Genomic DNA, 18107 nt, shown 5'->3' on the forward strand with positions numbered 1-18107 from the left:
ATCTCTATTAGACTAGATTTACTTAATTTGATGAAGCCACTTGACTGTAACAATTTGACAGAAGCATTGACAATTTGTAATAATAAAGTGCAACATCTGTAAGAGCAATTAAAAAACAGTGCAGCAGTATTTAATATTTTTATTAAAGTTGCAATATCAAGCATCATTTAGGCAGTGGGCCCATTTTAATTGCTTTGATCTCTGTTGGTTCCCTTTGGCTCTTCAGTCTTTCATTGTGAGAAAGATGGTCATTTACTAAAGCTCTATGGCAGTGCTCTTGCTGTTGTGGGTATCTTTCATCATAAATCCTCTGTATTGAGGCAGATGTGTAGTCCTACTGATCAGTAATAGAGACCCAGGAGTAAGTCGTCATCCATGTCTTGTGTGTGTTTATATGAATAGCAATAACCTTGTGTGACTAGATTGCACATTCAAAGATGAATGACAGTCCAGGTTTAACAAAACAAGGGAAATGTTTTGTATAAATATAAAGTTATTTTTATTTATTCAATTTACATCTCGGGTAGATACAGAATACCTTAGGTGGGTATTATGTTTGACCAAAATTGCAAAGTACATATTAAAAATGAAAGTGTGCTTTAAACTAACGGTTGTTGCTGACTAGCTATAAGCTGTCCTGGTAGAGTTTTGTCAGAGCTGTATATAGTATTGGCTTCCCTAGAGAAAGAAGCACTTCCCAAGCAGATTATTTCTCTGCTGCCTTTTCTTGAACCACCTAGTTTGGGCACTAGGTTTTAGAAGGCTGGTTGTCCAGGTTGGGGAAGGCTGTCTTAAAGGGAAAAAAAGGTGAGGTTTTAGGAGGAGCAAGAAAACTGATTGGCAATCTTTACAAAACAAAGAGAGTGCGTCAACAGAGAAACATCAGGGCTAGCGTAAAAAAGAAATTGTGAGGAACAAGTCATAGGTTTGCCATTCCTGTTTTTGTGACTATTAAAGACTTACTTGCCTTCAGAAATTAAAGAGTTAAATTCTTGGTTCTTTTGCTATAGTGTGAAAATCCAAGCTGAGGTACTTAACTGTGTGTTAGTTCCCTCTGGCTTTACTTAGATAGATGCACACCTGTTTTCTCAAGGTTGATGAAGTGTTGTTACATTGCTTACCAAATTAAAACAATCTGGTTGCTATTTTATTTAATTAGAAAGGAGAAATAAGGGGTAAAAGTGCAGGAGAAGTAACAGCTGAGCCAAATTCAGTTTTTTCTTGCTTGTTCCAACCTCTGAATTCATGTGAGGTTTGAAGGATAACAGGGGCATTCTACAGTAGTAAACTGCATGTCACTGAAAATAAATGGAAAATAATGCAGAATGATTACTTTTAGTACTTCAAACTCATTAAGCCAGTACCCAAGCAATTTACCTTGTTGCAAAAAAACTTCTAGCTTGGACTGTTATATTTGGGTTTGCTTCTCCTTTTCCAAAATGTGACATTTAAAATGTTAAAACTGTTGCAGCGCTTTTCATCTGTAATTCTTAAAGCACTTTGCAGCCTTCTTCCAGTATTATTTTTTCTTCCATTCCACAGCTTACAAGCTGTTCCTAAATTTGTGTGCTCAATATAAATCAAATTAATAATATTTCTGTAAACTTACCTATTCTGTTACAAATAAAATATCCGTTTTTTCAGAGTATGATTTTATTGGCAGAAGAGGAAGTGTAGGGAAGAGAAAATCAGTGCATGACTGGTGGCCAAGAGAAAGACAAAGGTGCCTGAGTAGGTCACTGAATCTCTAACCGCATGAGCACTGGTACCTTTGTTTTTCAACTATATCTCCTCAGCCATGGCCACAACTATTTTTTTAAAAGGTTGTATTTTTAGCACTCTGGGTACCAGGTTTTCTGCATCATTCAATGTGTAAGATTCTGATGATAAACAGCTCCAGGGCTGAGGAAAATATTGCAGATTCCTAGGCAGCAGTATTTTTAGCATGTAACAGTGCAATCCTATGGATGTCTACTCAGATATAAACCCCATTGAATTCAATGAGACTTACTCCCAGGTAAGTATGTACAGGATTGCAGCATAAAGGTATTTAAGATGGTGTTATTTAGTAAAATGTTAATCTGCTCTGTCTCATTGTAGTTGGTCCGTCTGAACCTTGGTTCTGTATAGGAATCCAAAGCAGCATCTTGGATTATCAGTTTGAGGAGTAGGTTTACTGTTTGCTAGCTGAATAATGAGTGAGTGTAGTGAACAGTCTTGACTGGCCTTGCACAGTTCCTGTAAGAAAAGGTTTATACCTGCTTCTCTGAGTGTAATCTAAGATGGGGTGTGGGATCTCCAGATGGTTTGGATTTCAACTCCCATCAGTCCTTGCCAGCATAGCCAATGAGCAGGAATAATTAGAGTTGAGATCCAAAACGTCTTTTGCCCATCCTTGACCTAAGAGAATGGTATCTGGAAGCAGTATGGCTGTACTGCAGTATGGCAGTATGGCTGTGTTTTTTTTAAAGAACATTCATTTTTTGCAACATGAAATTTTTTAAAGAAGACTGATGACCCTACAATAATTTAAGAGCAAAGTGCAAACCACTGTTTTGCAGTGAAAGCTGGAGACCATAGTCAACCTGTGTGAATATTGAGTGAAGCATTTCTTGTGCTATCTTCTCACTGGGGGTAATGTGGTAATCACGGTCTCTTGAATACATAAACAAGAAGCCAATTTAATTGTAGCCATAAAATACTGCAAATAGGCTTGTTATACCTGTAGCGTTTTTTTTAAAAAAACAACAACAACCACCACAAAACTTTTTTTGATTTGCATCTTGCTCTTTTGGTCTGAAAGCTTGATATGCCTGCCTCATTTTGGAAATCCCATTGGTAGGCTAACAATGTGCCAACTGAGGCATTTCCATGGGACCAACCTCCAATACCTTTTTCTTATTAAACAGCATCCTATTTTCATTGTGCATGGTTATCTTTTGCCATTTGCTGTTGATAGCATGATACTTACTGTATAATCAAATGAGCAGGTTATTCATTCTTGTATATACCTGTTTGAGTAGTTATATTCATCTCAAAAATAGTTAGCCTATAAGAACAAAATGTACTGGTGAAATGATATTGCATGTATTTTAACAATCCTGGATAAACTGATGGAAGGTAGAGAATGAAGAATCACATTTTTGTGGTCTTGGTGCATTTTGATACGGATTTTGCACTTATACAGAGCAATATTTGAAATATTCTAGAGCTGTGCAGTGGAATGTTTTGCTGGAAGGCTGTGTTAATAATCATTTTTTTTTATTAATCAAGCTGAAATGTTGTTAGGATGCTGGACTTTGCCAAAATATTCTTCAAAATATACTGCCAAATGCTAGTGAAGGCAGAAGCTCAATGGAACTAAAAGGACAAGAGCAATGCCTATTTAAAATTTCAAGGAGGCATCTTAAGGGAACACTTTACCTGAATTTTATGAGTTGATATAACTGTGTATATGAAGAAACTTTCTCAATTACCTTTCTTCAAAAGCTAGGATGTAAAGGCAAAAACGACAATACAGGGAAGATAGTATATAAAAAGTATTACATTAAATTATCTGCAAGATAAGCATAATAAAGTGAAGCCTTTCCTGTAAAATATTATTTTTGGCCCTGTTCATACAAGTATAGAGCCTCATGTGGTGCAGAGTGGTAAGCGGCAGTTACTGCAGCCGAAACTCTCCCCACGGCCTGAGTTCAATCCCAGCAGAAGCTGGTTCTTAGGCAGCTGGCTCAGGTCGACTCAGCCTTCCATCCCTCCGAGGTCGGTAAAATGAGTACCCAGCTAGCTAGGGGAAAGGTAACCACAACTGGGGAAGGCAATGACAAACCACCCCGCTACAAAGGCTGCCAAGAAAACGTCAGCGAAAGCAGGCGTCCCTCTAGGAGTCAATAATGACTCAAGAGCTTTGCACAAGAGGTTCCTTTCCTTTCCTTTCTTTTCATACAAGTATAATCCTGGCTGTTACAAAAAGGGATGAGCCTTGCTGGAAAGTAATGCATGACCTAGAGAATACCAGTTCTGTCTCTACCCAAGATCCCTCTAAACATGTTATCCATACCTTTCTTTCAATCTGAATGTGTGTACTGGGTTTTATTCTTCACAATTAAAGATTAACCCAGTGTTGCATCAGGTCAGCTGTTCTTTTCTATCTGGGAAGTGTGGGGTGAGAATTCATGTAAACAGGGGGCTTGTTCTCATGCTAGATATTTATTTATTAAAATAATTATATCTGCCTTTCCATTGAAAAAACGCCCATTGCAGCTCAAAGGTGGATAGGAAATGTTTATATGAACAAATATCTGGAACTCCTAGCTAGGAGTTTCAGCGATTTGAATCCATTACATGTATTGTCTTTGAATCTATCTGTTCCTAATTCCACAGAGAGAGATTCACAATTCCTCCTTACTCCAGCTATCTAAATGTTTTGAATAAGTGAGGGTGGTTTGGAAAAATGTGGTTGTAGCTGATCTTTTCTCTCTATCTTCAGAGCTCTGTTGGCAGGAGGCGGCTTTTCTACGTGGACCTACCGGCAAGGCTATGACGTCAGTATTCCTGTTTACAGTCCGCTGTCTGCAGAGGTGCAGCTGCCAAGTAAAGGACTGGGGTGAGCTGAGGATGAGTGGAATAGTGCAGTGTAGCTGTGGGTTTTTTGCTCTCAATAACATAGAATGCCACAGCTGCCAAGAAATTTCAATCCCTAAGACCAGATGTGCAATATGAGTTACTGTTCTTCTAGTAGCGGGGCTCTTTTCATTTTTGAAAACTGTGAAGCTGAAATATGGCTTCACATTACCTGTTAAGGGATTGTCTGATAAGTACTATAGAAAACCTGCATTCAAATTAAATTTAGGAAGGACTTTTCAGTTTCTGTGTCTTACAATTCTTGAGCAATAAAGGATGCTTTCCCTGGGTACCTCACTTGAACATGTAAGAAAAAAGCTTTATCAATGTGAAAGTGGTTTCTGCTTACACAAAGCTCATCCCGCCATTAGAGGACTCATATATGCTGCCTGTAGTGTCGTTCCTCATTTTCTCATGTTTTCCTGGATTCCGCTGCCTGTACCCCCCTAGTCTCTAGCAATTCCAAACCTCCATATTTGTCTAACAAAATAAGAGTACCAACCTTTCACAGTGTACTTTGTGCTTGCTGAATTCTAGACCCCCTGAAGTAGAACTGCAATAAAAATGCATAAAAAATCTTGAATCGGAAAAAGCATACTTCACTGGTCAGGAACTAGAGCAGATAAATACTAAAAAATACTGTACAAGAAATATGCAGAGAGAGAAAATGGTGGGTTAAAAAGAAGCTCTCTCAACTCCCTGCCGCTTGTACTAATTTGACAAGCATCGGGGGTATGCCATGGCCTTCAGAACTCTCAGACCTAATAAACCACAATGGATAAGATGTCATAGGTGCAGAGTGCCATCTGCTGGTCAGCAATTGCTTTAAGAAACTCAACATAAAGCTGCGTTTTTGTTTGTTTAACACTACTTCATCGTATGCCAAAGCCCCAGTGCAGATTACAATATTATTTAGTAGGAGGTTTTGTCCTGAAAGCTGTGTTATGGATGAGAGAAAACATTTAAAATTCTGTTCTGCTTGCAATTGTGTGTACGAGATGTTGGGCTTTGTATTGGAAATTGATTTCTCTCTTTTTTAATACATAGCCAGACTTGACAGATTCCCCCTCATCCCGCTTAAAGAATGGCTTCAATCATGCATTACTTAGCTCAGGCCGTTGGCATTTATAGCACATATCTTTTAACTGCTATACATTTTGGAAATCTGCAATGAGCTAGGAGTGCCATATGAGCATCTGATAAGAGAACTTCAAAACATTAATCTCCCAGTATATATTATTTATTTATTTACTTACTATTAACATTTATATGGCACTTCTTGTTTGCTAAAAAGGCATCAAGGCAGTGCATGGGAATTTAAAATAATAACACTGTAAAACAATAACAACAAGAACATTTAAAAATGGTAGAACACTAGAATGTTAAAGCAGCCATATAATTTAAAAGGCTAGTTTAAAAAGATGTGTCTCCATACACAAGGACCAAAACCACTGCTGCAAAACAGCATCTCCAATGCCCTGCCCAGCCAGATGGTCTGTGGCTTCCTCCGCTGTGGCACCCTGGCTGTGGAACGAGCGCCCCAGAGAGGTCCGCCTGGTGCCTACATTGTATTCTTTTCATCGCCAGCTGAAGACCTTTTTATTTTCTCAGTATTTTAACACCTAAATTTAAACTTTGCTGTTTTAATTCCGTATTTTAATCCTATATCAATTTCTGCTATGTGGTTTTAACCTGGTTGTGCTTTTTATGTTGTATTTTGTATTTGGGTTTTTAGATTATTGGATGTTTTATTATGTTCTTAATGGTTTTAATTTTTGTGAACTGCCTGGAGAACTTCAGCTATTGGGCAGTATAAAAATGTAATAAATAAATACATAGATGGATATCATGGTCGATGATATTGAAAGCTGCTGAGAGGTCCAGGAGAACTAAGAGGGCTGTGCACTCCCTATTCAGTTCTCAGCATAGGTCATCCACCCAGGTGACTAAAGCAGTCTCAATCCCCTATCTTGCCTGAAATCCCAAATGAAATGGGTCTATGGAATTTAAAGCATCCAGATGCATCTGGAATTGCAGTGTTACCACCTTAGCCAAGAATGCCATGCTTGAGACTGGCTTATAGTTAGATGTGTCTCCTGCGTCAAGGGAAGGTTACTTAGTAAAGGTTTTATTACTGCCTCTTTTAAGCAAGAGGGAATACCCCTTTCCCACAAAGAGGCATTAATCGTTTTCCTTAGCCACTGCATTAGTCTCACATTAGCCGACTTAATCAGCGAAGAAGGGCAAAGTTCAAGCGTGTGGGTCGTGGCCCTCACCATTCCAAATATCCTGTCCATGTTCTCAAGATCTACAAGCTGAAAAGAATCCAACAACTGGGCAAGCAGTTACTGAGGTTCCATTAGTCTGACCTGTCCTAATACTGGTGTCCAAGTCGAGATGAATCTGAGCAATTATCTGCAAAGAATGAAGCAAATTATTCACAGCGAGCCACCTACTGCTCTGGCTCCTCTCTCCAGCATACTGAAGAGGCCTCACACAATACAGAAAAGAATTGCCAGTGTATTCTGTGCCTATTGTGGCTCTTGCTGCCACAATATAATAAGTCTTTAAATGGTCTTTCACTTGTGTTTGGTCAGTTTGTCATCCTGACTGTTTCTCCAATGGCACTTTAACTGGCAACCCTCTTGTTTCATTGCCCTCAACACCCTGTTAAATCAGAGAGCTGACCTGGCTCTACTGGGATGGAAGGAGTGCTTAGGAATGATACTCTCAACAGTCCCAGCCACTTCCATGTTCCACAGATCCGTTAGTGCTTCAACAGTACCGCATGGTCAGGAAAATGTTCAGATCCATTAATTTCCTGTGGCAGACCATTTCAACTGGGCCTCTACCCTTGCAGTTATTCGTTGGGCCAGGTCCACAGTTACCAATGCGGACATGAAATCCTGAGCTGCTCTTGTCTGAGTGACGTAAATGTGAATGTTGAACTCCCCCAGAACAAGACACCTGGAGTGATCTAGTACCAACCCAAGATTGCTGTGGCTATTTCAGGAAGGGAGACTGTTAAGCAGTTGGGTGGATGGTACAACAACAGAATCCCTGTGCTGTCCTGGCCACCCAAATTCAACAACATGCACTCAAAGTTAGCAAAATGTTGGATGGTTAGTGAGAGAGCAAAGGAAGTTACCTTATGCTGAATCTGACTATTGGTCCATCAAGCCCAGTATTGTCAACTCTTACTGGCAACAGCTCCCCAGGATTTCAGGCAGATTTCCCCCCAGCCCTACCTGAAGATTCCAGGAGTTTAATCAGGGACCTTCTGCATGCAAAGCATATGCTCTGCCACTGAAGCACAGCCCCTCCTATGGAGACAGAATTCCAACAAACTGCAGCCACTCTGCCTCCCAGCTAACCCTTGGCAGCCCTAGCCTGCTCAACCACAGAATAAAACGGCAGGCAGAGCTGGGTGAGACACACTCCCTTCTCTTTCTTCAGCCAAATTTCCATGATACATCCAAGAATTTCATCATACTCTAGAATGAAATCATAGATGAGCGCTATTTTCCATTGACTGAGCTGATGTTAAAAAGTAAGACCTTCTGACTGGGAGGACTACCTTTGCTCTTCTTTCAATAGATAACCTGGAAGGAGGGAAGGCCCAACAATTGCCTACCTGCCTAGATTGGAATCTTCCACCATACCCCCTTCTGCTGGTTATTGCTTAGTTGCCCCCTTTCCCCAATTATTATAAAGCCCAGTATAACAGTGTTAAAGCCAGCCCCTAAAAGCACAAGTTCTAAGAGGCTAAGCAGGTCCCCAGAGAAAACACAGACATGACCAACAACACAAAGTGAGGCGCCCTTGGCTTCCACGAATAATAAAAGGGGTGACCCCTTTTGGAGTTGCATATTCGGTGGTGACCCCGCCACCCAAGGCCAGGCTCTCTTATCAGCCCCTTGGTCTGAGCGATGGTCCAATGAAGCTGAGGCTGCTGGAAAACCCTGAGTCACTGGCAGGACACTCTAGGAAGCAGGAACTCTCTGGGTAGCCAGATCTCCTGCAGCAGATCTACTTGAGAGGAAGATTCCCAAAGGAAGCAAAATGGTAAAAGCTGACTTACTGTCATTGCCAGGGCGGCTGGTCTTCCCTCTTCCCCTCTTGCTAGTGGGGTGGCTGCTGCTATATGATCTTAGAGCATCAATGCAATGATGTTAAGTAGAACAGTAAGGAGTATCTGTCTTCACATGTGTTACAAAGTTGTAAATTTTAACAACAGACAGTCATTAAGCGATAATAGAGGTATGGGAAATACTTGAGATCTTACCCAGTCAGCGTAGACAATACTATGCTAGATGGACTAATGGTCTGGCTCAGTATGTCAGCTTCGTATGTTCAAAGGCAGGATTATCTACCCAGTAGCTGCCTGTCCCAGATTAAGCTGCCAGTTTTTGAGAATTGTAAAGCAGATGCTCAGCAGACAGAGTATCTGTTGAGCAAATGGCTCCAGATGACTCAAGTAAAGCAAGACACATGCTATAGGCCCCACAATATAGTACTGGCCCTATAGTGTAGAGGAAGGTGATCTCTCCTGCTGACCCCCGATGGTAACACACATTTGACTTCTGATGACATCCTTGTGTAGCTTAATGTGCACAATACTGCTTCCGTTACTTCTAAAGTTATGAATACCTAACTGAAATCTGGGGTTGATTCTCAGCAGCAGTTGTAGTGTTCTGTTACCAATGCCAGATTTGGATTGGTTGCTCAGTGCATGTCTGAATCATTATGTATTCCTAAAGTTTTGGGTTTTTTAAAGTCATGACTGTAAATTTCTAGTTCAATGCTACTCCTGTGCATTATAGGGCATGCTTGTCACTTGTATCTTCTAACACTTGTATCTAAGCTGATTGTTACCAAAAGATAGCAGTTTGATTAAAAGTTAGGTCATTCTTTGGAATAGAAGCAATGCCTGCATTATGTTGAGAATAGGCCCTAAGTTATGGAGAGCAGCTGTATTGCTAACTAAAACTGGATAATTCAGCAGCAGTTGTCAAGGGGAAAATGGCTTCTGTTATGAATATTGCCTCAGAATGTTTTACAAGCAGCACTTAGGACAAGCTGGGATCTAGCCCAAGAAGGAATAATGCAGAGGTTTGGCTTAAGAGGATATCTTTTTCAATATGAAGCCAAGACCCATTGTAAAATGTCCATGATTTGGTGCTTTCCAATCTGCTTTTAAAGTACCTTAACAGTATTTTATTAGGAATAAAGTCCCATTTATTTGAGTAGAACTTAAGGCAGGTCTACACCAACCATTTATCCCAGGATCGTCCCAGGATCATCCCTGTGCATGCAAATGACACACAGGGATGATCCCTCCATTTTCCTGGGATAATCCTTAGGTGTAGAAAGGGCCTTAGTTCCAGATAAGGATACTTAATATTCCAAACTCAGATTGCAATTCAGCGCACAAATTTGAATTCAGTGAGACTGGCATATGTAAACATACAAAGGATCAGGTTGTTAGCTTGTAATTTTGCCATACGTATTTAGGATTCCAGGACATGGAACTTGGTGGTATTTATTTATTTATTTCATTTCATTTCATTTCTATACCACCCAATAGCCGGAGCTCTCATTGTACTCATTGTATATTTATTTATTTATTTGTTTGTTACATTTATATACCACCCTATAGCTGAAGCTCTCTGGGCGGTTTACAAAAGTTAAAAACAGTAAACATTAAAAGTATACAAAATTTAAAAACAGTATAAACAACAGTATACTGTACTTTATAGTTTGCAGCTATGTATCTCATGTATTTGCCCATATCTACTGCTTTTGTTCATACAACAGGTTTATGAATCCCTCCAGAATTCAGCTTTACTGTACCAATATGTGATAGTTTACAACTCTCATCTTGATGCTGATTCTCTGAAACTTGAAAGGAGATGGTGAAATGCTTAGGAGCAAAGCCAACAAGCCTAAAGCTAAGAGCACCATGAAGGGAAGCTTGTTCTAGATTATCTAGTAAGAGCACTGATGGATTGGTCAGGTTCCCATTGTTGTGCTCTTTAGTCCCCGCAGGTACTTTCTCCTATCTTCTCAAATGGCTCTTCATCCTGAATACCGTTCTGAACTGGAGGCTCTTCAAGCTGAAAATACAGAATCTGTGCTGATCCTGGACAAGTGTACCAACCTCTCAGAGGGAGTCCCTTTCACTCGTAAACGTTGCCACAAGAATCAGATCTTGGATTATCCTCAGGTGCTTCAGGTAATGATGCCTGTCATGTGTATCCTATCATATATATTTTTGGTTACGGGGGAGTATGAATTTTTTAAAAGTGGTTTAACGTGCTGTTATACTTGATGTATCATACAACCTCTCACTAGGTTGGATCCTGAGTTGCCCTTCCATGAGCAGAAGTACTCCTTTTGTGAACAGAAGACACTGGGGCCCTTTCTACACCTAAGGATTATCCCAGGAAAATGGAGGGATCATCCCTGCCTGCTCCGGGGATCCCATGTGTGTCATTTGCATGCACAGGGATGATCCTGGGGGAAAAGGCAGGTGTAGAAACAGCCTGAGATCCAGGGATAGACTTATTCATGGGAGAAGATTTCTGTAGATAAATGTGTTGCAAATTCAGTTATATTAATGTGAATAACTTTCCTTCCCTGGGCAAATGAAGTTGTAAAACTGGATGTCATACCTGTGCATCTGTAATCTAAAAAGTAGCAATACTGTTACATCTACGATTCCAGAGGTCTTTTTATTCAGGCAACTGAGATAAAACCTGGCTTGTATATCTCTTGGTGTACTCCAACAATCAAAGTGCATAGAGGTGCACTGGTGTAGAAATACAGAGAAGAAGCTTCTAACTGCTGTTTCCCAGCTCTAACTGTAGCAAACAAACAGCCCCTGAACTTCTGCAAAGAAAGATGAAGCCAGTAGCATTTTGAAGGAAAAGGCAACATTATGGAAATGTTTTGTTGTTTGTGCACCAAAGATGTTTACAATCCAGTGCTGAGAAGTGGAATGAAGCGTGCTCTTAAATCCAGATATTCTGTCACAAGTTCAACTGATTTCTGTTTCATTTTTGATTCTTTAAAGGCAGACTGAATTGTCCTAGAATAGCAGTCTAACAGAGCTATAAAAACCTTATAGCTGTCAAGCAGCAATAGTTAAATAGTTTCCCTCACACAACCCAACATCTCTCTTTGGAATGTCTGGCTGATAACGGTGATGATATGAGATGTATTTATAACAGCTTTGGTCTAGACAGGAAAAATGTTTAGTTGGGTAGATAACCACGAGCATCCTCATATGGGTCGTCCCCCCCGCTCTTAAATCCCCTTTTTCTTCCCTGACCCCCTAGCAGAATGACTAGGATTTTCCACCTGCTGTTCTATAACCTTATCAAGTGACGTTTCTGGATTTTTTTGTTCCTTAAATTTAGTTACACCTTAATGTATGTTAATCTGACATAACTTCTAGGGATGGCAGTCATGGTAGGTTTACAGTGAAACACAGGAAGCTGCTTTATGCGGAGCCAGATGTTCAGTCCACCTGACTGGCAGCAGCTCTCTAGGGTTTCAGGCAGGACTTTTGCCAGCCCTACCAAAAGGTGCTGGAGATTGGACCTAGGACCGTCTGCAGGAGCTCTGCACTTTCACCAGAAGAGGTTGCTTTGGGGAGAGATGCAGTAATCGTGGAGCCTTGCAGGGTCTTTCCCTGAATACATCCCATTCATTTCTCCACATAGTTAAAATACTAACTAGTCACTCTGGAGGAAGAAATCAAATTTCGGGATGCAGCCGAGGTGCAGCCCATTCACCCCTGTGGAAAAAAGTAAATGCAGCATTGGGGAATACCATCCCTCTCATTTTGGAATTTATTTTTTAATGTAAAATATCCGGGAACTGATTTTTGTGGCTGGTATAGAATTTTTTAAAAAGTGAGAGTAAAACCTTTCCCCCTTGCTTTGATAACCAGGTCCAAACAAGCCAGAGGGAAGGAATTTTTCTCCTGCCTCGTTGGTGCTTCTCTGGCCAGTTCCTTACAGCCTTTTCCCAGAGCGGCTGGCTTCCAAAGAGCACTATAGGGTCTTCCACGCTGGAAGCCAATCCGCAGAAGCCTGTCAGTTAAAGCAAATGCATTTCATTGTGTAATTTGTTCCACATGTCAGAATTAGATTTGCTTTGGCATTGTCAGCACAGGATGCTCTTGTGCTTTCTTCACGCTCTGACCCTTTAAACAAACAAAGTGCTTAAGCCAAATTGAAAGCTGAAAATGGAAGTTTATTCCATAGAAAACTGCCTGCATTTTCTATAAAAGAGAACACCCACTTTCCCAGGGGGATAGGCTTGCTCAGACCATTAGCAGCAAAGTGCTTTTTGGCTCTCTGCTCTCGTGCTGCTATCACAAGAGGTACCTTGCCATTCTTTCAGTGCACTTAAACTCTGTTACTTTTCCCTAATCTGTGCGACCAGCCTATTACACTGCAGATTCTCTTTGCTCTTAATGAATTCTATTAGTAGTGTTATCAGTCAACTCACAACCAGATCCAGCTGGCTTCTATTCACTATGTCCTCTCATACCTTCCCCAAATTTACCATGTTTAGACCAGCCATAGTGTTCATGCACAGCGCAAACACATGCTTCACGAACCAAATCAACATTTTAAGCAAAAGTGCAGCCCTTAACAGAGGGACCAGATAGGATTTTTTTATTTAGCATTTTTATTTAGAATATATATGCATTAATTTCTCTCCCACCCAGAAAGGCTCATCTCAAATATATGCAGATGCTTCACTTTTTAAAATTGGTTTTCTTATGGGAGTGTGGTATCTTGTATTTCTATATGTTTTCTAAGTATTCTTCCAAGACTGGAAAACGTATTTCACATCTAATCAGCTATTGAAACCCATGGCAAACTTTGAAATGGTATTCTAGAATTTCAATTAATTAATTCAAAATTATTTTCAGGCCATCTTTAAGGGTGGAACCCTCTTAATGCGACATACAAGAAAAAAAATACAAAGTTACGCAAAATACAATAGGCAAACAATAAATGTTCAATAAAAATACTATAAAAGCAGATAATGCCAGTAAAACCTGCAGCTCACAGACTATGGAAAGGCCAGAAAAAAACAAATGAGTCCTCAGAGTCTTCTTGAAGACCTGCAAACGGAGCCTGACAAACTCCCAGTGGCAGCTACTTTCAGAAATACAGGGCCATCACTAAGCAGGCCCTCTCCCTTGTATGCACCACCCTTGGCAGGTGAGAATGGCCTCTTCTGATGACCTCAGACAATTGTGATTTCCTCCTTGTGAGAGAGAATGGGGGATGCTTCTTCTAAGATGGTGCTTGCCAATCACAATTGAAGGAGTTATATTTTAAAAATCGTTAATGATTTTAAAAAAGCAAATGTTGCCCAATTAATTTGAAACACCATTTTAATTGTTCAAAAGGTTTACTTTTTAATTTTAACCAATTAATTGGCAAAATGTTGCAGCCCTCCCTCAGACACATGTGCATGGGTGTTTAAAAATGTGTGTAGTGGTCATATCTTTTACATAAGTGGAAGAGGAAACACTGGTGTTTGCCATTTAAATGTGAAGCTTCCTCTGTCTACTTCACCGCTAGATGAGAGGATCTCTACAAGCAAAATGAACAACCCATGAGGAACCTCAAATTATTATTTGGGAAGCTTCCTAGGTTGTTGTTTTAGAACTTCTGGTATGAAAAAATGAAATATGAAGACACCTGGTTTGCATTTGTCATTATTAGTGACCCTCAAACCCAGCTACAAAGCAGAACATTCTACAAGGCAGAGAGTACTCTGTGCGTTGATGATGATGATGATAGGTATTTATATGGCAAATAAGTTAATTGGTGAGATGGCAAGATTCAAAATGATGTGACTACTCTTTCACATGCCGCCAGAGTAAAGAAGGGATTGATGTCTTACTATGTCCATTTCATGTGCCACCAGGAAGCCACATTCTGTGTGGTTCTGCGAGGAGCCCGCTTGGGACAAGCTGTACTGAGTGATGTACTTCAGGCTGGTTGCATCCCTGTTGTCATAGCCGATTCCTGTATTCTGCCTTTCTCTGAAGTTCTGGATTGGAAGAGGTATATATTATCTATAGTCTTGATGTGGGTTTAATTTTTGGACTTATTTGCAAACTGCATGGGTATGCAGGATTGATACTGAGTAAAAATGCTGAAACTGAGATACTTATGTTGACTGAAGTTCACCTGGTGTTCATGCAATGCACGAACAGAGTGGTCTATTTCTATGGTGTATGTAGGACAGAGGGGAATAGTAGTTTATGTGACCAGCATTCTCTTCAGATTAATTTTCATATATTCCCTTTTTTCCTTGGGCTTATCAACTTGACTCCGTGAATTCCCCCCTCCCGATTTCAATTAACTAACTAGTAAGACACTGCATTGGATCAAGAGAACGTTCTGGAAGAGCTGTGGCTCAGTGGTAGAGCACGTGCTTTGTATGATGAAGATCCCAGGTTCAATTTCCGGCATCCCTAGGTAGGGTTGGAAAAAACCCTTCCTGAAACTCTGGAGAACAGCTGCTAGTCAGTGTTGAAAGCACTAGGCTAGACGGACCAATGTTCTGACTCCATATAAGGCAGCGTCCTCTGTCCTCATCCTCCAGAGCAGATTTTCATAGGACTTAGGGGAGTGTGTGAACTGCAAAAATCTCCTCCTCTCTTGTTTATCAGTAGAAATCTGCTGCTGGCTCAAAAGCCTTCTGCGGATGGAAGGAGCCCTTCTGTTCTTGGGCTAAGTCCTGGATCCAGGGCACTCTTGCCTTTTTCTGAAATTCATTATTGTCAAGGCAGGGGGGATGTTGCCAGTAGGGTAGATTAATATAGTATGTTCTTTTGAGGTATTTTCTAAAATTGTCCCTGCTATCCTTTTCACACTTAAGGGCTTCTGTGGTGATACCTGAAGAAAAGATGTCTGAAATGTACAACATTCTGCAAAGCATACCCCAGCGACAGATTGAGGAGATGCAGAGACAGGTAGAATAGATTAAGTATAAGCCACGAATACTGTCCTGGAAGTCAAAGCCCAAGTTTACATGTCTTAGTGAATTTACATATTGGGGCACATGTCATGATGTTTTGCATGTTCCTATATTTTAATGTTTAATTTGTTCAGAGGATGTGCTGAATATTGCGTATTGCTGAATTGTGCTGAGTAGATACACTGAAGGTACTCAGACTGAATTTTTTGTTTTTCCCTGGATCAACATTGCTTATCTTATCAAATGAAAGTCCATCCACTTCTAGAGGACAGTTATGTCCCACTGAAGGAAATTGGATTTGCTTCCAAGAAACTTTATGTTCAAAATGTATTTGATCTTTAGTTCCTTGAAGTGACAAGAAGAATCACTACAAGTCAGACTTCAGAAGAAAAGTGGTTAAAGGTTCTTTGAAGGACTAGATAGCATTTGGAGCTTTGGTCATTTCATCTTATTTGCATATGAAGTTCCAGGAGATCATTTAGACTCAATAGGGGCCATTGTAATACAGAATACACACAAAAATGGCAATCTCTGCTCAACACCTCTTGTGACTAGTGCTTTTTGAACTTTCGCTAACGTCAAGCACGTTGTGTGGGGATGCCTTCATTCATTCATTCATTCATTTGTTTAAAGTAGTATTTTGCCCTGCTCTTAAGTGAAAAATCTCCCTGAGAGGTTTACAGATCAATTTTAAAAAGTTATTATCTGTTCTCAGGTTTATAATCTAAAGGACAGGAAACAAAATGAAAATGGAATCAGGATGATGGAGGAGGATTTGTATAATCTGGCAGAGTTTGCAGTTTTCCATAGGACTATACATATTGTGATTCTGTATAGGTTCACATTTCAGCATCCTAAGAATCCTAGCTTTGAGGTTTTGTTTTTTAAAAAATTGACCCTATGACTAAGAAGATCTTGACGGAGTCTGGGCACACTATCTGGTGACATCTTGGAATCCATACAGAGTAATGTATGCCAAATAAGCAAATAATTTGCTTAATTTATTCATAATACAGACAAGTTGCATAATGTATATAGGTAACAGAATATTGCTTTTCTTGGCACAGAATTTAAATTTTGCTATAGTACAAACTATACACAGCTCCACTCACAGATAGTGTAAATAATCTGGTTTGTGAGTTTAATGATGACTCAGTAAATAAAGACTTCTATAGGTCCATCATATGCCCAGTGTAAGACTTTACACAGATGTATTTAAGAAGATAGTAGACATTGATCACATTCTAAAATGAAACCAGAGGTGTTTGCAGTAGGGGTTTTCAAATTATGTAGACCCTGTTTTCAAAACACAGTGGGTTATCATGGGTAAAATCATCCACAATGAGCTGTGGTGTGTGCACTCACCATTTTAAATATGCAACTCTAATAGGGTTATTGGGGGTTGTGGTGTGGAATGTGAATCAGGCCAGCATGGGTTATTCAAGAGAAAAACAACCCTTGTATAACTCTTGATTAGTAGTAGGGTTCACATGACATGCTGTAACCCCGATAGCTTTGATCAGAGGTGATATATTCAAAATGGTGACTGTATCCACCCAGTATGCATCACAGCTCATCACAGAATAAATAACTCACAATGAACCAGCCATGTTGTGCGAACTGGCCCACTGTCCAGAATCCTAAAGCATCTATCTGTCAATGTACCTTGTATGTGTGTGCATGTTCATATAATATTACCTTAATTATGTTGCAGTTGGATTTCCTACACCACAAATGGTCCTCCCAAGTGGTTTGGCTTATACCTCCCATCATCCCTCACCATTGGCTATGGTAGCTATGACTGAATGAAGTTGTAGGCCAAAGCACCTGAGGGTTCTACAACCACAGTTACCTAGATATTTGAATGGAAGTAAACATGAGATAAATGAGTAATAGATGCAAATTATGACTGAGGAGGAATTAACACTTACAGTTAAATGACAAAGTGTGTTAGGACTTTCAAACATGAGTTTCTTTTTTAAAAACAAGAAGGCAACCCAATACTAGTTTGAAAACCTGTATGTTGCTTCCGGGTATAGTCATTTAAATTTCAAAACTTCTTCACAATGATGAAGGCTAGAAATGGTTTTTAAGCACTTCTTTTCTTTAATTAAGAACCCATTATTAGCTTCTGGTTAATAGCATTCCTGAGGACTGTAATCAGGAGAATGGGGATCATACTGAAGTATGGGAAATTAAGCATAAATATCTGGGACATTCATAACTAATATGAAGACCAGATTTGTGAGGTAGTAGGAGTTTTCCTGTCCAAGTCTTGGAAACTAAAGTGCACTTGGATCATGTGTGAGGTAATTAGATTAGTTAAGTCAGTGCTTGTGATTCTACTGATATATATATATTTGTGCGCTGAGAAACTTTGCCAATATGATAAGCAGCCAGAAGAGGTCTCTGCTCCCTTAATTCATTCTGATTTTCTTAGCCTTTTGTTAAGCATTCTACTTGCA

At 39.9% G+C, this 18107-nt stretch overlaps 1 protein-coding gene across 2 annotated transcripts in view; it reads left to right on the plus strand.

Moving 5' to 3' along the window:
• EXT2 (exostosin glycosyltransferase 2) overlaps positions 1–18107 on the plus strand; it is a 126134-nt gene that overhangs the window by 9326 nt on the left and 98701 nt on the right. For both annotated transcript variants that reach the window (XM_063117444.1, XM_063117443.1), the window contains exons 4-7: positions 4490–4606; positions 10663–10858; positions 14584–14723; positions 15544–15637. In XM_063117444.1, the coding sequence (XP_062973514.1) occupies positions 4490–4606; positions 10663–10858; positions 14584–14723; positions 15544–15637 (547 nt within the window). The remainder of the gene's footprint in view (positions 1–4489; positions 4607–10662; positions 10859–14583; positions 14724–15543; positions 15638–18107) is intronic.

The sequence above is a fragment of the Elgaria multicarinata genome, chromosome 2 (assembly GCF_023053635.1).
Source record: "Elgaria multicarinata webbii isolate HBS135686 ecotype San Diego chromosome 2, rElgMul1.1.pri, whole genome shotgun sequence".
In the NCBI taxonomy this organism is placed as follows: domain Eukaryota; kingdom Metazoa; phylum Chordata; class Lepidosauria; order Squamata; family Anguidae; genus Elgaria; species Elgaria multicarinata.